At 43.4% G+C, this 20429-nt stretch overlaps 1 protein-coding gene across 1 annotated transcript in view; it reads left to right on the forward strand.

Annotated features, from left to right (window-relative positions):
- DNAH9 (dynein, axonemal, heavy chain 9) overlaps window positions 1-20429 on the forward strand; it is a 556281-nt gene that overhangs the window by 217281 nt on the left and 318571 nt on the right. The window contains exons 29-30 of the mRNA XM_006863433.1: window positions 12311-12468; window positions 17074-17212. Coding sequence (XP_006863495.1) covers window positions 12311-12468; window positions 17074-17212 — 297 coding nt within the window. The remainder of the gene's footprint in view (window positions 1-12310; window positions 12469-17073; window positions 17213-20429) is intronic.

Consider the following 20429-nt stretch of genomic DNA (forward strand, 5'->3'; position numbering starts at 1 on the left):
GCAGCAAGGATCACCCCCACCCCCTCGGTACACAGGGTTGACAGGGATGGGCAACTTAAACATTGGCTACCCAAAATGGGGGGCAGGGAGGGCTGTAAAGGCAAGAAGTGACTGGCTTACAGGCTTTCATGAAGAAGTCTAGTTCCAGACAGGGCAGGGGTAGATAGAACCTCCACTGAATGATTTTCAATCTGTTGGGACCAGGCTGGGGAAAGGAAATGGGGCTAAGACTCTTGTGGTACAATAGTGAATAATTGCCATCAGGACTGACTGTAAGGGTCAGAAACGTAGAGGCAGATTTTTTTGGCAAAAGGAGGAGAGTGATTGATTTTGCAGCCCAGGAGGCCCTGGGGACCATCAGGTGAGAAGAGCGGAGAGTGGGACCCTACCCAGATAGGAAGAGGGATGGAGACAGAGATGATGACGTGGAGAGATGGAGTGGCTGGGGACACTGGACTCAGGGAAGGAGAGGGTCTGTGTGCTGATGGCTGGGGGAGTGGGCCTGTGGAGTGTACCCTTTGGTAATCATTGCAATGAAACTAAATACGATAGGATGAGTGTAAAGCTTATGTTCTCCCATGTAAACCCACATAATTCACAATAAAAACTTAAAAAAATCCCACCGTAAGTGGTCCCAAAATTGACTTCAGTATACCAATATGGAGTCCTGGTGTGGTGCTGTAGGATAAGTACTCAACCACAAGGTCAGTTTAAACTTCAAGGTCGGCGATTCAAACTCACAAGGCACTCCTTAGAAACCCTATACAGGGTCCCTATGAGTCACAACTGACTCAGTGGTACTTAACAACAACAGCAACATGGTCACATGGTAGGAAGGACCAAGCAACATTCATTCATGGGTTTGCCATGAGTCAGAGCCAACTTGATAGCATTTCACAACAAGAAGAAGCAGGGAGTGGTGTTGTTGTTAAGTGCCTTTGAGTAAGTTCTGATGCATAGCATCCTTGTATAGGGTTTCCAAGGAGTGGCTGGTGGGTTTGAACCGCTGACCTGCAGTCCAGAGCATTAACCCATAGCACCATGCCAGGACTCCAAACAGGCAGCAGGCACTCAATAAATGTTAGTCTCTGTGACGGTGAGGGTGGTAATCACCACTGGGATTTAAGCAAGTGCTGAAGTCAGTGGGTTGAAGTAGTCAGCTGAGATACACGTAACTGGGGAGCGGAAGTACACACTGTGGTCTCCCCCATCTACCCTGAAACATTCACTGCCTCTCAGCTGAACCAGACCCAGGCAAACTGACCAACTTTAATAGTGTTATAACCAATGAGGCAAAGGTTAGCGGTCATTGTTGTTGTTGTTATGTGCCATAGAGTTGGTTCCAACTCATAGTGACCCTACACAGGGTTTCTGAGGCTGTAAATCTTTCCGGGAACAGAAAGCCTCATCTTTCTCCCATGGAACAGCTGGTAGTTTCAAACTGTCGACCTTGAGGTTAGCAACCTGATTTGTAAAGGAGCTCTGGTAGCGTAGTGGTTACAAATTGGGCTGCTAACCTGAAAGTTGGCAGTTCAAAACTACCAGCGGTTCCGCTGGAGAAAGATGAGGCATTCTGCTCCCAATTTGTAACCACTACGCTACCAAAGCTTCTTATGATAGGACAAGGTTAAAGTCAAGCAAAACAAGGTCTGTCTCAAGAACTTCGGCACCACATGAAGGCTATTAGACACTGTGAATTTGCCTTATTTTGAAACTACCATTTTGAATTTTTTTGAATTATTTTGCCTTGTTTTGAAACACCAGGCACTGTAGGATCAGCACTGGACTGCAAACCATAATGTCAGCAGTTCAAACTCACCAGCTAGCTACTTTTCAGAAACCGTATACAGGGTCCCTATGAGTCGGAAGTAACTCGACAACACTGGACAACAGCAACATGAGGTCAATAATTGGGAGTTTTGAGAGTAGTTCCCTTTTGTTTCTAGGATGCATTTGTGCATATGGTCTAGAAATATACCCATAAGGAGAAATCCCCAAAAGAGGTCTGACGATAGCCCTGGCAAAATCTAGGCTGATAACATTTAAAACGATGAGTACATCCTTCCAAGGAGAAAATTGCACTTAATTATTCAGACACTAATCCAGGCTGGCATATTGGTTCTGAATTCTCACCAGCTGCTGACAGCTCTCTTCCCGCCCTGTCCCTCCTCCCCTGCCTCCTCCTCGCTCTTCGACAAGCTGTGCTCTTCTTCCCAGTAAACTTCTAGAAAAGTGATGATGTTTCCATGTCCTGGTAAGTGGATGTTTTCCTGCTTCTGTCAGACTGGTCAAGCAGAATTATATATCTACTGGGGGAAAAAAAAGAAACAAAAAAATGTGTGTGGCCGTTCCAAGAGAAATTACTCTGCTATTTTAAAAATGTATAAATTGCTACTTCCTTTTTCTTTTTCCCTTCCAGAATCTTGCCATCACTGTTTCAGTCAGCTCACTAAGACTTGGATTCTCTAAACCCAGGGGCATATGTCTTGTAGTTAAAGGAGGTTGAGGTCTAATGTAAAAACTCAGAAAGACAAAAAGGTTTAAAGACTGAGAAGTAGGCTAGACTTCTGGTGGAGTCAGCCAGGCAGGCTCGTAGTAACACAAGGCATTGGAGGGGCAAAGACTTGAAAAGACAATGATCATTGGGAACCACAGTGTGGGCCCTTCCCGAGTTTGCAAGGTGCAATGTTCAGAAGGTAGAGAAAAAGGTCAGCGGCTTCATGTAGCAGAAGGTCAGCTGATCACTTCCTTCAAATATGGCTGCCGCAGAGAGCTGTTGTTAGCTGCCCTGTATCAACTTTGATGCATGGTGACTCCGTGCACCATCCCCAGGATCTGTTGCAAATTAGACCATTGTGGGCCATAGGGTTTTATTGACTGCTTTACAGAAGTAGACTGTTAGGCCTTTCCTTCTAGTCAGCCTTCGCCTGGAACGTATTAAGCATCGGAACAATGTGTGAGCCTCCACTCATAGTAGTGGCTGCTTGCAAGGAGCGCTGACTGAGAATCAAACCCAGATATCCCACAAGGAAAGTGAAAATTCTACCTTGAAACCATCCAATGCCCTGGCAGAGAGATTTGAAATATAAATAAATAAGTCAAACCAGTGACCACGGAATCATTTCGGACTCATGGAAACCCCATGTGTGTCAGACAAGAACTGGGATCCAGTGGGTTTTCAGAAGTGGATTCCCAGATCTGTCTTCCAAGGTGACTCTTGGTAGACGTTATCCTCCATTCTTTCAGTCAGCAGTCAAGCATATTAACCATTTGAACCACCCAGAGTTGTCTTGCAGAGATTATATGACTTAAACACTTCATTGGGTGTGCCTGATTTAAGGCCCTATGTAGCCCGGCTGGGAGAATTCGCAGATAGAATCTTGTGTGATCACTAACTTCCAGTTAAGGAGGGGGAAAATATCATTCTCAAGTCAGAAGTCAAGTTCTAAGAAGTACATATGACTTGAACTGATAAGAGAAGATTTGAAATCACAACTCGCCTGGAGTATACAGAAGTAAGATTGCTTCAAACCTCCAAAGTAACACAGCAGAAAATTAGTTCCATTGGATCTGAGTTAAGGACCTTCGAAGCTGGAAAGAGAACGTGAGCTCATCTAAGCGAGGAGAGGTTGTAGCCCAGTGGCCACAACACTTAGCTGGCCCACAGGTGCACTGAGAGTGGACAATAAGGGCTGCCAAATGTGAGTAGTGTCCTCTAACCCAGTGCTGCTCAAACAAGTTCAGCAGCAGAGGCATCATTTGGGAGCTTGTTCGAAATGGAGACTCTCTGGCCCCAACCCTAACCCAACCCCAACCCGTTGCTGTTGAGTGAACTAACCCTATAGGAAAGAGTGGAACTGTCCCACAAGATTTTCAAGGCTGTTGTAAATCTTTCTCCCAAGGAGCAGCTGGTGGGTTCGAACTGCTCTCCTTTTGGTCAGCAGTCCAGTTCTTAACCATTGCACCATCGGAACTTAAGCCCCACCAAAGACCTGCTGGAAGAGAGTCTGCATTTCCTCATACTCCCAGGCACGCTAAAGGTGGCGAAGGCCTGCTCTCACACAGCAATCTCAACCCTGGCTGCATATTAGAACTGCCTCAGTAATTCAGAATGATAATGATGCGCAGTCTCCACTCCCAGACATTTGGATTTCATTGGTCTAAACTTTGAAACCCAGAACTTGAGAAGAAGGCTATCAATGAGAATAGTCTTCCTAGGAATCTCTGGGTGGTACAGTCCGTTTAAGCACCCCACTAATAAGCAAAAGGAGTCCTGGGGTGGCGCTGCAGTTTAATGCGCTGGACTGCAAGGTCAATTTGAACTGCAAGGTCAGTGGTTCAGTCTCACCAGCCGCTACTCGGAAACCCTATACAGGGTCGCTATGAGTCAGAACCAACTCAACGGCACTGAATAACAACAACAACAATGAGCAAAAAGGAGTCCTGGTATGGTGCTGCAGGGTAAGGACTCTATCACAAGGTCGGTTTGAACTGCAAGGTTGGCGGTTCAAACTCACCAGCTGCTCCTTGGAAACCCTATACAGGGCCGCTATGAATTGGAAGCGACTCTATGAAACACAGCAACCATTAGTAAAAGGTTGGTGGTTTGAGTTCACCAAGATGCGCCTTAGAAGAAGTTGTTGTTAGATGCCTTTGAGGCACTTTTGACTCACAGGAACCTTGTACACAACAGAACAGACACTGTCTGACCATGCACCATCCTTATAATTGTTGTGTTTGAGCCCATTGTTGCTGAATGTGTCGATCCATATTATTGGAGATCTTACTCTTTTTCACTGACCCTCCACTTTACCAAGCATGATGTCCTTTTACAGGGATTGGTCCCTCCTGACAACATGTCCAAAAAACAAGAGACTTAAGTCTCACCCTCCTGTTTTCTAAGGAGCATTCTTACTGTGCTGAATCCGAGACAGATTTGTTTATTCGTCTGTCAGTCCATGGTGCTTTCGGTATTCTTCAACACCATAATTCAAATACATAGATTCATCTGTGGTCTTCCGTGTTTATTGTCCAACTTGTGCATGCATATGAGGCAATTGAAAATACCATGACTTTGGTTAGGCACACATTACTGCTCACACCGATATCTTTGCTCTTTTAACACTTTAAAGAGGTCTTGTGCAGCCGATTTGCCTAATGCACTACATCATTTGATTTGTTGACTGCTGCTTCCATGAGTGCTGATTGTGGATCCAAGCAAAGTGAAGTCTTTGACAACATCTATCTTTTCTCCGTTAATCATGATGCTATTTATTGGTCCAATTGTGAGGATTTTTGTTTTCTTTAAATTGAGACACAAGCCATACTGAAGGCTGCAGTCTTTGATCTTCATCCAGTCGTACTTATTTTAAGTCCTCTTGGCTTCCAGCTAGCAAATTTCTGTCATTTGCATATCACAGGTTGCTAATGAGTCTTCCTTCAATCTTGATGCCAGGTTTTTCTTCATATAATCCAGCTACTTGGATTGTTTGCTTAGGATACAGATTGAATAAGTTTGGTGAAAGGATACAACCCTGTCGCACACCTCTCCTGGTTTTAAACCATTCGGTGTCCCCTTGTCCTGTACAAACAACTGCCTCTTGGTGTCTATCCAGTTCCTCATAAGCATAATTGAGTGGTCTTGAATACCCATTCTTCAAAACGTTATAAGTAGTTTTTTATGATCCACACAATCGAATGCCTTTGCATGATCAATTAAACACAAGTAAACGTTTTTTTGGTGTACTCTGCTTTGGGTCAGATCCATGTGACAATCAGCAATGACTTCCGTCGTTCCACATCCACTTCTGGACACCCTTTCATTGACTGCTGCAACCATTTTTTAATTATCTGCAGAAAAATTTTAATTGTATGTGATATTAATGATATTGTTTGAATTGATGATTTTCACATTCGGTTGGGTGACCTTTTATTTATTTATTGAATGGGCACAAATATGCATCTTTCAAAATATGTTGTCTAAGTAGCTGTCTTCCAAATGTCTTGGCATAGATGAGTGTCTCTAGTGCTGCATCAGTTGATTGAAAGGTCAATTTGTAGTCCACCTATTCCTGGAGCCTTGTTTTTCTCCAATGACTTCAGGGCAGCTTGGGCTTCCTCCTTCAGTATCATCCGTTCTTGATCCTCTGCTGCCTCTTGAAATGGTTGAACACTGACCAATTCTTTTTAATACAATGACTCTTTGTATTCGTTCCATCTTCTTATGATGCTTCCGTCATAATTCATTATTTTCCCCATAGAATCCTCCAATGTTTCAGGTTGAGGTTTGAATTTTCATCATGTCTTTCAGCTTAATAAATGCTGAGTATGTTCTTTTCCTCTTGTTTTCTGCCTCCACGTCTCTGCACATTTCATTATAATGCTTTGTCTTCTTGTGTTGCCCTTTGACATTTTCTATTCAGCTCTTTGGCTTTCTCATTTCTTCCATTTGCTTTAGCTTCTCTACACTCACAAGTAAGTTTCAGAGTTTCTTCTGATATCTATTTTGGTCTTTTCTCTCTTTCCTGTCTTTTTAAGGATATTTTGCTTTTTTCATGTATGGTGTTCTTGAGGTCATCCCACAACTCTTCTGGTCTTTGCATTAAACCTGTTCTTGAGATGGTCTCTAAATTCAGGTTGGATATAGCCATACCAGGACTACACACACACACACACACACACACACATCCTGGTGTGGTACTGTGGGTTAATGCACTGGACTGCAAAGTCAGTTTGAACTGCAAGGTCGGTGGTTCAAGCTCACCAGTTGCTCCTTGGAAACTCTATCTATACAGGCTTACTATGGGTCAGAACTGACTCGATGGCACTTAACAACAACATATACACCCCCCCCACCCCCCACATATGTTATTAAATGCCATCCAGTCAGTTCCAGCTCATAGTGACCCTATTCAGGGTTTTTGAGGAGCATCTGGTAAAGTTGAACCACTGACCTTGTGGTTCAAACTGACCTTGTAGTCCAGCACATTAACCCTCAGTGCCACACAGACACACATACATATATGTAGAAAGAGAGAGAGGTGTTGTGTGCTGTTGCATCACAGTGAACATGTATAGGGTTTTTGAGAGCAGCTAGTGGGTTTGAACTGCCGACCTTGTGGTTAGCAGTCCAGTGCTTATCCTATAGTGCCATACCATTAAGTGCTGTTGAGTTGATTCTGACCCATAGTGGCCCTGTATAGGGTTTCCAAGGAGCAGCTGGTGAGCTTGAACCATCGACCTTGTGGTTCAAACTGACTTTGCAATCTGACACATTAGCCCACAGCACCACACCAGGACTCCGTGTGTGTGTGTGTGTGTGTGTGTGTGTGTGATGCTCTGGTAGCGTAGTGGTTATGAGTCGCGCTGCTAACCTCAAGGTCAGCAGTTCGAAACTACCAGCTGTTCCACGCTAGAAAGATAAGGCTTTCTGCTCGCATAAAGATTTACAGCCTCAGAAACCCAATGCAGGATCACTATGAGTTGGAACCAACTCCACGGCACGCCACCACCACCACCATATATATGTATGTTGTATGCTGCCCACTCAGTTCTGACTCATAGTGACCCTGCATAGGGTTTCTGAGAGCGGCTGGTGGGTTTGAACGGCTGACCCTGACATTAGCTGACCCTACAAATATCTATTTGCTGAGAACCAAGTACATGGCTGTTGCCGTGTTCCTTCTGTAAGAGATGTGGTTTCCAGCTCTCGCTTTGGCACCAGATTGCTTGTTATAAATGAGGGCTGCCCCACTAACCAACCGCTAGACCTGAGGCAAATTTCTTTCTTCCCCTTTAACTTTTTATTTTGAACCAATTTTAAACTGAAAGTTGAAAACATAAGTGCAGGGAGTGCCTGTCTGTGCCCCCCTGACAACTTCAAATGCCAGCATCTTACAGAGCCATAGTACAATTTACAAATTTCTTCACTGCCTTCTGCCTCAGTTTTCTTATCTGTAAACTGAAGGTTTAAGCCCGGTTGAGAAGCTAGAATGAGATAATTATGTAAATTACTCCTGATAGTCCCCTGTCCATCTCATGTACTTGGTAAATGTCAGTGAATATTTTGTTATTCCCCGAAGCTTTAAAATATCTGAAACCTTTGTGTCTGTAATGGAGAAAGAGGCACCCATGAATGGGGAGTTTTCCTGGCAGCCTTAAATATCAATCTAACTTCATATGCATGTGAAAGCTGGACAGCGAATTAGGAAGACCGTAGCAGAATTGATGCTTTTGAGTTATGGTGTTGGAGGAGAATATTGAAAGTGCTATGGGCTGCCAAAGAGCCAACAGATTCATTTTGGAAGAAGTGCAGCCAGAGTGCTCCTTGGAGGCCAAGATGGCCAAACTTTGTCTCTCATACTTTGAACATATTGTCAGGAAGGACCAGTCACTGAAGAAGGGTATCATGTTTGGTAAAGTGGAGGGTCAGAGAAAAAGAGGAAGACCCCCAACGAGATGGATTGGCAAAGTGCCATATCAGTGGGCTCAAGCATGCAACGATTGTGAGGTTGGCCCAGGACCGGGCAGTGTTTCGTTGTGCATAGGGTCGCTGTGAGTCAGTACTAACTTGATGGCACCTAACAATAACTACCCCTGCCTGCGTGTGTATTTCCACCTGACTGTACTCACAAGCTTTTCTGTAAGATCCCAGTCCGCCAGCATCTCACCCTGGCCTCCAAAAGACGTCTGGACTTTTCCAGGGCCTGAAGTTCATCAAAGCCTCTAGGATAGTAGCCACTGTGAAAGCCCAACAGCTTGTTCTGTGGTCCTCAGTTGCTGTTAACGTAATAAGGGAATTCCTGTACAAACCAAACTCACAGAAACTTGTATTAGCACTGATGTGCTGGCATAACACTGTTCCCCAACAGCACCCCTACAGAATTTCACACAAAAGCCCAGATGCCTCCAAGCCTACAGTGCATCATAAATTCTTGCTGGGAGGGAAGATTCTGGGCTTCAAATCTGCAGGAGGGAATGCTGAGTCAGAACAAGACACAGAAAGGATCCTTGGTTCTTGCCTCAACATTCACCCAAAGTTACCAGAGCAATTTGTAGAGGGCAATTACATTCACCTCCCGGCTCTGCAACAAGGGGAGCACTCAGTATGTTGTGTGGTTGGGAGAAACGAGGAAAAACAGGAACCAAGTAGTCAGCCTTTGCCAATTACATATTTTGCAGGGTAATGAGGAAGATGAGGTGTCCCTGGCAGAACTGTGCTTATAGACGCCGCAAGAACAGACAGAACTCAGTCTGTTAGGCCACCAGACTGGGTGCTCGAGACCACTGCTGCCAGAATAGCATTGACATTCTGCACAATGAATACAAGTTTCAGCCCTGCAGGAATTTCTTTGAGTTTCAATAGCTTCAGTCATTCGAGTTTTACTTTGAGAATGGAACTGAATCCTAATTGTGGAGCATCCTGGAAAACACCCACACTTCCAGTCAGTCCACGGAGAGAGGCTTGCCCTTTTTGTCTGTCTCTCTCTCACACACACATGCAGCCTCATCTCCATGGAAATAGGATACCTGTCACTCTTCTAGCACCCTGGACTTAGCGGACATCATCGAGGCTTATTCAAAAGCCTCAAGATTGTCTTCGATGTTAAGGTTTTCTTTTGAGAACCCAGAGATGCTGAAAATATCAAAGACAGTCTGGGACCTGGTTCAAGTGACACTGAGGCTTGCCTGTTGCTGATCATTTTGTGTGTGTTACAAAACAGGCATGAAAATAAATCATTAAATTTCATGTCTGCTCTTGCCACGACTGTAAGTAGACTAAAATATGGGTCTGACCAAGTCAAGCATCAATTTGAATCCCTTTTAGCTCCACCATATTTGAGAAACTGCTCAGCCTATTTAAACCAGATGCCATTGAATTGATTCCAACCCATCTTGACCCTTTGCATGTCAGAGGAAAACGGTACTCTATGGGGTTTTCTATGGCTGACTTTTTGGATGGAGATCACCAGGACCTTCTCCCAAGGCACCTCTAGGTGGATTCGAATAGCCAAACTTTCAAGAGTGTTAACTATTTGCACCACCAGGTATACTGACTAACCTCTTTAAACCTAGTGCCATCTAATCGACTCCAACCGATAGTGTCCCTACTATATAGGTTTTCCTAGACTATATCTTCATGGAGCAGAAAGCCTACTTCTTTCTTGGGGCAGCTGATGGGTTTGAACCACTGACCTTGCAGTTAGCAGCCCAATGTCTAGCCCATGGCACCACCAGGGACGCTGCATAAATTCTTTGTTGTTATATCATTAGGTGCCATTGAGTCAGGTCCGACTCATAGTGACCCTTTGCACAACAAAACAAAACACTGCCAGGTCCTGTGCCGTCTTCACAATTGTTGTTAAGTTTGAGCCCATTGCTGCTGCCACTGTGCCAGTCCATCTTGTTGGGGGTCTTCCTTTTATTTGCTGACCCTCCACGTTACTAAGCATGATGTCTTTCTCCATAGACTAGTCCCTTCTGATAACATATCAGCAGTGTAAAAGGTGAAGTCTCATCATCTTAGCTTCTAGGAGTATTCTGGCTGAACTTCTTCCCACAAAGATTTGTTTGTTCTGGCAAACCATTGTTGTTGTTGTTAAGTGCCGTTGAGTCAACTCCATGGTACTTTCAATATTTTTCACTAACACCATAACTTAAATGCATCAATTCTTCTATGGTCTTCCTTATTCATTGTCAAATTTTCACATAGGTGGAGTCCTGGTACAGCACTGTGGGTTAATGCGCTGGAGTGCAAAGTAGGTTTGAACCATAAGATCGGCAGTTTAAGCTTACCAGCTGCTCTTTGGAAACCCTACACAGGGTTGCTATAGGCTTGAACTGACTCAATGGCACTTAACAACATGAAGCTATAGAAAATTCCACAGCTGGGGTAAAGCACACCTTATCCCTCAAACTGGCATCTTTGCTCTTGAACACTTTAAAGAGGTCTCGTGCAGCAGGTCTGCCTAATGCAGTATGTTGTTTGAGTTCTTAACTGCTGCTTCCATGAGTGTTGTTTGTGAATGCAAGCAAAATTAAATCTTTGACAACTTCAGTCTTTCCTCCATTTATCAAGCTGTTATTTATTGGTCCAATTGTAAAGGCTTTTTGTTTTCTTTACATTGAGATACACTCCATACTGAAGGCTGTGGTCTTTGATCTTCCAACAATAAACATCTTCAGTCCTCTTCACTTCTAGTAAGAATGATTGTATCATCTGCATATCTCAGGTTTTTAATACTGCTCCTCCAATATGATGTCATGTTCTTGTTCATATAATCCAGTTTCTCAAATTATTTGCTCAGCATAGAGATTAAATAAGTATGGTGAAATGATTCAGCCCCAACACATACCTTGCCTGATTTTAGACCACTCAGTACCCCCTTGTTCTGTTTGAACGACTTCCTCTTGATCTATATACAGATTCCTCATGAACACAATTAAAGTGTTCCAGAATACTCATTCTCAGCAATGTTGTCCATAACTTGTCATGATCCACACAGTCAGAAGCCTTTGCATAGTCAATAACGCACAAGTAAACATCTTTCTGGTATTCTCTGCTTTCAGCCAAGATCTTCCTGACTTCAGCAATGATATCCCAAATTCCCCGTCCTCTTCTAATTCCAGCTTGAATTTCTGGCAGTTCCCCGTCGGTGTACTGTTGCAGTGGTTTTTGAATTAACTTAAGCAAAATTTTACTTGCACGTGATTATCAATCATATTCTTCGATGATTTCCACATTCCATTGGGTCACCTCTCTTTAGAGTGGGCACAAATATGGATCTCTTCTAACTGACTGGCAAGGTAGCGCCTTCCAAATTTCTTGGCATAAATTAGTAAGCACCACCTCCAGTGCTGGATCATTTTGTTGAAAGATTTCAATGTGTATCCTGTCAATTCCTGGATCTGGATTTTTCACCCATGCCTTCAGTGTTGTTTAGGTTTCTTTCTTCAGTACCATTGGTTCTTGATCATGTGACGTTTCTTGATCATGGTTGAACGTTGACCATATAATTTTTTTTTAAATGCCACCAGTGCCTGGTGTGGTCGTGGTTGATTTAAACCACAAGATGGTGGTTCAAACTCAACATCCACTCCTTGAAAACACTATACAGTGTCACTATGAGTCAGAACCAACTTGATGGCACTTAACAACAACAACAGAGCCTGTTAGTGAAGGTCCAGGGTGTTACAGGACAGTTATATGTGTGTCATGTTTAACATGGCTTCCCATGTAATGCTGCCACCTGAACCAGGGATGGTATTGGAGGCAGATTTTTTTTTTTTTTTTTACTGATTTGTTCACCAGGTAAAAAGCATTCAAGATGCAATCAGAGATAAGAAGCAGCGTTTCAACTTCCTTGGGGAGGAGATTAGCCTCAGTCCTTCAGTTGGTATCTTCATTACCATGAACCCTGGCTACGCAGGCCGCACAGAACTGCCTGAAAACCTCAAGGCTCTCTTCAGGTGAGCTGCGTCCAGCACCAAGCCCGCGCACGAGTTGTGGGGACAATGTAGAACTTATAGAAAAGTAAATTAAAAACAGCAAACACTTTTAATGGCGCTGCTACTGACAGTTGCTTCATTTTGTTCTGGTTTCTTTAGTACGTGTTTTGTTTGCGGTTTTTTTAAAGTCCATACAATTGGAGTCTCTATATAATTTTGTATTGTTCTGTTTTTATTTTGTAGTGTTTCATAACAATAGCATAAATATTTTATTTTACTATATATCCTTAATAAATCTCCTTTTATGATGGCATATAATTGGGTTAAATACGTAGTCCATGTATTTAATTAACTAGTATAATTAAGTAGTCCCCTATAGTGATGTATTAATACTGTTTCAAACATTTAAAAAATGTTTATGGATGAGGCTTCCATATACAGCTTTGTATATAAACCTTTAATGGTTTTTCCTGTATGCACGATTATTTTCTTTGGCTAAATTCCCAGAAGTGGAATTACCGAGTTAAAGGGTAGGAATATTTTTAAGGCTCTTGATACACATTGGCAAATTGCTTTCTAAACAGAGCGGTCCCGAATTACACTCTTACCCACAACGCTTGAGAGCCCATCTTTTATTTCACCTCTGCCTCCAGTGGCTATTGCCACTCTTTTAAATCTTTTTTATTTTGATAAGAAAACATAAATGCATTTTCCAGCAGGAGCTGGGGTCTCGATTCTGTTTTCAAAAAAGAGAAATCAGCCTCACAAAGAGATCCTTGAAGGATGCTGAAGGCTCCTGGTGAGTTTCCTGAGAGAGAAACTATGAGGAGCTTTTGATAAAGCTGTTTGCCTTGTGTTTGGACTCAAAACAGGTTTTCATGGATTTTCAGAGGATGAAGAGGCAGGCCACTGATAAGCTGTCTGAGTACTCTACTCTCTCCCATTTTTAAAGCACTGCTGTGGTGGCGGGTCCCTATGTCACACGTGTGGGGTGGGCATCTCCTAATTTAAGCAATGTCCACTTTAACTAAGAGCCTGTTCGAATGGCAAATTTGCTGTTTAAACTGGTGCACGTAGTTGTGTGTTGTTTGTTTACACAACATGCTTATTAAATAAGCCTTAAGTGGATGTCTGGTGTGGTACTGTATGATCAACACTGAATCCTATAAGGTCGGCAGTTCAATCCCAGCAGCTGCTCCTCGTAACCTTATACAGGGTCGCTACGAGTCAGAACTGACTCGACGTCACTTAACAACATATCACAAACAGTAAATGAGGTGGGTTATCTCTGGTAGCGTAGTCGTTACGAATCAGGCTGCGAACCTTAAGGTCAGCGGTTCGAAACTACCAGCTGCTCCGCGGGAGAAAGATGAGGCTTTCTACTCCCTTAAAGATTTACACCCTCGGAAACCCTGTACAGGGTCGCTATGGGTCGGAACCGACTCAATGGCACTTAACAACAACAACAACAACATCACCTTGATATGAATTATTCTTATATTTTCTCGTGAGTTTAAAAGAAATATTTTTATTGGAAAAAGAAAGAGCAAAATTTTTTTTAAAAAAACAGCTTATACCTTTGCATTTCATGCGCACAAAAATCTTTTCAGGTGACCACTAATAGAATCCCCATTGTGCAGTGAGGAAAAGGGGACTCAGCAAAGTGCCCAGGGTTGCTCAGCTAGTAAGCATTGAACTAGCCTTTGAACTCAGTCTAATTCTAGAGCCTTTGCTTCCACCTCCCCATAGGCCTGTCATCCGGAGGTAATCAGTCTAACCAATTGACAAAAAAAAAAGAATTCTCCCTTCTCATAGTAGAACAACCTTAGGCTCCTAGTAAATTAATAAAAATAAGAAATTTTAGAATCAAAATGTGTCTAGCAGTAGAGAAAAATCACAGCAAAACTAATTTTCTTTTTGACATTTGGGTCATACTGAACTCAGCTTAGAATCTTGCTTTAATGAATTAATGTTTTCCCATGACATTAAGCAATTTTCCTTCTGCTGCTGTTGTCGTTGTTATGTGCTGTGGAGTCTGTTCTGACTCATGTTGTTGTTGTTAAGTGCCATCGAGTCGGTTCCGACCCATAGCGACCCTGTACAGGGTTTCCGAGGGTGTAAATCTTTAAGGGAGTAGAAAGCCTCATCTTTCTCCCACGGAGCGGCTGGTAGTTTCGAACCGCTGACCTTAAGGTTTGCAGTCCAATTCGTAACCACTACGCTACCAGAGCTCCTTCTCATAACAACCCTCTATAGAGTGTCCGAGACTGTAAATCTTTATGGGAGCAGAAAGCCTCATCTTTCTCCCGCGGAACAGCTGGTAGTTTCGAACTGCTGACCTTAAGATTTGCAGCCCAATTTGTAACCACTACACCAATTTGGTTCTGACTCATAGTGACCGTGTACTGGGTTTCTGAGGTTTAAAATCTTTGCGGGAGCAGTAAGTCTCCTCTTTCTCCCTCGGTTCAGCTGGTGGGCTCAAACTGCTGACCTGTTGGTTCGCAGGCTGGTGCTTATCCTGTGGAGTTACCACACTCCAACATTTTTCTACAGATTTATTATACTTTTATTGTGTTCAGTTCATAAATATCTAACTATTGCCATTTCAATAGTTTTGTCTGTACCATTCCATGACATTACGTCCATCGCATTATTGTTGTTAAGTGCTGGCGAGTCAGTTCCAACTCATAGCAACCCTGAATTGGGTTTCTGATGTACCGCTGATGAGCTTAAATGGCTGACCTTGCGGCTCACAGTCCAGTGCTGATCCTACAGTACCATACCATTGGGGCGAGGCTATGTGGCATCATTGCATTCTTTTGTTTGGATATACATTTAGCCTTATTTTGAAAATGTGAGTATTTGGTTGGCACTTTGAATTTGAATGCAAGGTACACTAATTTGAAGCAAAACTGTTCTCAAATGGAAGTTTATTCTTTTTTATTTTCCAATTTTTTATATCAGTGTTAAGTGCCATCAACTCATAATAACCCAGTATAGGGTTTCCAAAGAATGGCCAGTGGGATTGAATTTCCATCAGTGGGGTTAATTTGTTGTTGTTGTTAAGTATCATAAAGTCGATTCCGATCCACAGTGACCTTGTATAGGGTTTCCGAGGAGCAGCTGGTGAGCTTGAACTGCCGACCTTGAAGTTCAAATGGCTTTACAGTCTGGCGCATTAACCCACAGCACCACACCAGGACTCCTTGGGGTTAATAATCCACTGCTTATTCTACAGTGCCACACCATGTTAATGCAATTAAAGAAATGCAAATGTAACAACTCTAGGCTCCTAATGAATTAATGAAAATAAGTAGTTTTTAGAATCAAATGTGTCTAGAGACAGAGAAAAATCACGGTAAAAAATACATACATACACACACACACACGTATATATATATAATATTTATACTGGTGCTGTGGAATCCTGGTGTGGTGCTGTAGGATCAGCACTGGACTGCAAACCACAAGGTCGACAGTTCAAACCCACCAGCTGCTCCTTGGAAACCCTATACAGGGTTGCTATGAGTTGTAACCGACTCAACGGCACTTAACAATAACAACCACGTATTGGTGCTGTAGGATAAGCAATGGACTGATAACCACAAGGTCAACAGTTCAAACCCACCATCTGCTCTGTAGATGAAAGATGAGGCTTTCTGCTTCCTTAAAGATTTACAACCTGAAAAACCCTGAACAGAATAGCTAAGAGTTAGAGCTGACTCAGTGGCCATGGGTTTAGTTGGGGAATTTTTAATGTATTTATGTAAGGAGGCCTGGTTGCACTGGACTGTTAGCCTCAGAGTTAGCAGTTCAAACCCATCAGATGCACCATAAGAAAAAAATTAGTCTCTCTGCTTCCATTAAGATTTAGCTGGTAATCCTATATAGGGTCATTATAAGTCAGAATTGACTTAATGGAGGTGGGTTTGGATTTATTAATATTATTTTAACACTCTATTTTACCCTATATGCCATTTGGGTTTAAGGTGCTCTTAGTAGATACCTTTGGAGTCCTGGTGTGGCGCTGTGGGTTAATGTGCCAGACTGCAAAACCGTTTGAACTGCAAGCTCACTGCTCCTCGAAAACCCTATACAGGGTCACTATGGGTCAGAACCGACTCAACGGCACTTTACAACAACAACAACAATAGATACCTACCTTTAGATCTCAGCATTTAATATTGATATTTGTGTGCAAGTAAAGGCAGAACAACCCCGATCAGCCTGAGGACCAAGTCTTGATGCGAGGCTTGGAGGAGACACAACACATCTTGAGGATGATGAGAGATTCCTCCACCTTAACCCCAGTCTATTCTAGACAATTTGCCTTACTAATCTTTGCCTACAGTAAACTCTCATGTTTCAAGACATGGTTACAGACCCAACTCTGCCTCTACCTGTTAATTATTTATCGCTTTGGGCAAAGCAGTTCACTTCCGTCATCCTTCATGAAGTCATCTATACATTGAAGATCTTGGGCAAAATAATCACTGAGGTCCTCCCATGACTTGCTGCACTCATACGTGCCTCCACTGTGACGTAAGCCCGCTTTCTTGTCTTCTAATCTCCCTTTCATATCTGTGGCTGCAAAACAGTCTCTGCCTTCTGCTTTCCTCAACACAGGCCTTGCGCAATGGTCGTTCCAGACTTTGAGTTGATCTGTGAAATCATGCTGGTGGCTGAAGGATTCATCGAAGCCCGTTTATTAGCCAGAAAATTCATCACCCTTTACCAGTTGTGCAAAGAGCTTCTCTCCAAACAGGTATGCTCCCTGGGAAGACAGCCCACCTCTAGCGGCATGCTGTGACCAATGTATGAGAGCCTCCTTGGAGAGATTCACTGTGTTCATACACATAAGAAAAGCAGAAAAGTTCTACAATTAAGATGCATGCCCATTTGTTTTGCCCAGCATTTTCAAAATTATGTGACCACAGGACTCGTTTTTTACTCAAATACTTAGCAACAGCTCATAGAACACCAGTTGTCCAGGAGGAACGCTGTAGTGACCAATGGAAGTCCTTGGCTGGCATGACCTTTCCCTACAGGAACATGAGGTGGGAGTGAGGTTTGGAAGGAGAGGGTTTGCATTAGGTAATCCCACTCTTATCGCTGCATCTGGTTAGGATTGTTGTTGTTGTTAGGTGCCATTGAGTCAGTACTGACTCATAGCGAATAAAACGCACAGCAGAATAAAACACTGCCTGGTCCTTCACCAACCTCACAGTAGTTGCTACACTTGAGCCCATTGCTGCTGCCACTGTGTCAATCCATCTCGTTGGGGGTTATCCTCTTTTTCGCTGACCCTCCACTTTATCAACCATGATGCCCATCTCCAGCGACTGTCCCTCCTGATAATGTTTACAAAGTATGAGAGTACAAATTTGGCCATGTTGGCTTCCTAAGAGCGTTCTGGCTGTCCTTCTTCCAAAACAGGTTTGTTTGGTCTTCTAGCAGTCCATGGTACTTTTCATGTTCTTCTCTAACACTCAGCAGTTCAACTCAAACTGCTTAGGATAGGGTCCCCTTATAGGTGATTGTTGTTAGTTGCTGTGGAGTACCGTCCAACTCATGGTAATTTGATGTGCAACCAAGCAACACGCTGCCCAGTCCTGCATCGTCTTCGTGACCACTGCTATGTTTGAGTTTATTCTTGTGGCTCTTGTGTCAATCCATCTCATGGGATCCACTCTCTGCTTTACCAAACACAATGTCCTTTTCCATCAATCAGTCTTTGCTGATGATGTATACAAAATAAGCAACTCAAAGACTCACTATCCTCTCATCTAAAGAACATTTCTCCTCTGACTGGTTGCACTTCTTCTAAGACTTAAATGTTTTGTATTATGGCAGTTCATCATTCAATCATCTTCACCAACACCATTATTTCTTCTGCCTTCCTTTTATACTCTCCAAATTTCACATGCAGGTGAGACCATTGCAAAGACTATGGCTTGGGTCTGATGCACCTTTATGGTCAAAGTGACATCGTTGCTTTTTAGAACTCAAGAATTCTTCTGCAGCAGATTTACCCAAAGCAGTACATTGTTTGACGTCTTTGCTGCTGCTTCCATGGATGGTGATCGCCGATCCAAGCAGAATGTAACTAATGACAACTTCAATTTCTTCTCCACTCCGATAAAGGAGTAACACCTTAATCAAACATGACAAAGCACCTCTAATGTATGTTTTGGAAGGAAAAATCTCTTGGTGGAAAGGGCAGTGTTGCAGACCGTGTAAGCCTGGTCAGAAGTTCAAGGCCCTATAGGCCCGAGTGTTACAGGTCGCAGGCTCTGAGGAACAGATCTAGCCACTTGGCAGTTAATAGCAAATTGTTTTTCATCTTAGTGTTCAGTTATATTTATTAATTCCAAACATGAGCCCTTAATGTCCACAGATAAATGTAGTATTTTCCTAAAGCCCACGACTGTAAAGGTTTCAAAGGTCAAGCCTTCCTCCAAATGATTAACTAAAAATATCTTGGCTACTTTGCAGTTCTTTGTTCTACAGACAAAAAAAGCCATCTTCCCTAAATCTGTCCCAGGTGTTAGCTTTTCAGGCAAGTTCCTGAAAACCTGGCTCAGGAAGCCGAAACAGTGGGACTCCGCCCAAGCCTTTTGGCCTTCCCTTTCACTTTGCCCCAACTGAGCTCAGGGGCTAAAGATATGTTAATTGAGCCTGAGAAACCAAGTTGCGGGCCTGGGATTCGAACCAGCGACGTACGATGTAAAGTTACCTGAGTGTCTGGAAAATTACTGATGTTAGCTGTATCCTGTTTTAGTCCCTCCCAGCTTGGTGTGAAGCTCCTCCCCTAAATAAAACCGAGACGCAGGCCGTCCCAGGTGTGCATTACGGGTTGGAGGGCATGCAGTAAAGATTGCAAGGCAGTGAGTTGCTGCCTGCAGAGGCCACGATGCCTGTAGTCCCAAGTCTGCCCACCAGTGATGCATCCACCCTGGTTTCGGGGTGCCTCATTGTCCCCCTCCTTCTGTCTGTCTGTGTATTCTTTTGCTATCTCTATCGCCGCTGGATCTCCCCTCCTCGTGAACCAAATACTCGTGAACAACACAACTATGTCCAGGTCAGTCCCCGACAGGGCAGCTGAACAAGATCCCCTTGATGGTTCCCAGTACATTTTGTCTTCATCTTGAGCTTCTCTTGGTTTGATCTTCTCCACTGACATAACACAGGCCGGCCCTCCGAGCCTTGTAAACACTGCCCACAATGGTTTACCTTCTTTGGATTTTCTTTATACTCCAGCTTTCCTTTTTTTCTCAATGTAGCCTCTTTCTAGGTTCTCTACCCCCGTCTCTTTTATAGGGTCCCATTTTTGTAGATCGGGCCCCAACATCTCCCTTTTGAGCTCTAACCCCATAGTTTGAATGATCTGTACAGCATCTCCCGCAGGGTTATAAAACACCTTCAGTTCAGCACACCTAAAGCTGATCTTCCACACCGTCTCCCACCTCAGCCTTTCCCCCTGTGTTGCTTACTTCAGTGCATAGAGCTCACTCACTTGCTAATTCTGGAACCTTGGACTTATCCTTGATGCTTTCCTCTTCCTTAGCCCTGCTTCTGATCACGAACTGATTCTGCCCTCTGACCACATCTCAAATAAATCTTTCCATACCTTTGCTACCACTTTAATTCCAAGTACCTGTAGCCCTTGCTTTAGGTTCTTAACTCAGTTCTTCATTCACCAACTAGAGCGTTCATTTACAAATGCTCCTCACTGACCTTGAGACAGGACCAGTCTGTCTCTGAAAATGCTGCTCTCTCTCTCCTGCCTTCCTCAACAGCCTCAGCTCACAACCTCTTCCTACTGGGCTATGCTCCACCTACACTGGTCTTCCTTGTTGTTGTTAAGTGCTGTGAAGTCGGTTCCGACTCATAGTGATTCCGTATAGAATTTCAGAGAAGCAACTGGTTGAGTTCGAACCACTGACCTTGTGATTCAAACTGACCTTGTGATCCGCTGCTTA

This window comes from Chrysochloris asiatica, unplaced genomic scaffold (genome assembly GCF_000296735.1).
Source record: "Chrysochloris asiatica unplaced genomic scaffold, ChrAsi1.0 scaffold00054, whole genome shotgun sequence".
NCBI lineage: Eukaryota > Metazoa > Chordata > Mammalia > Afrosoricida > Chrysochloridae > Chrysochloris > Chrysochloris asiatica.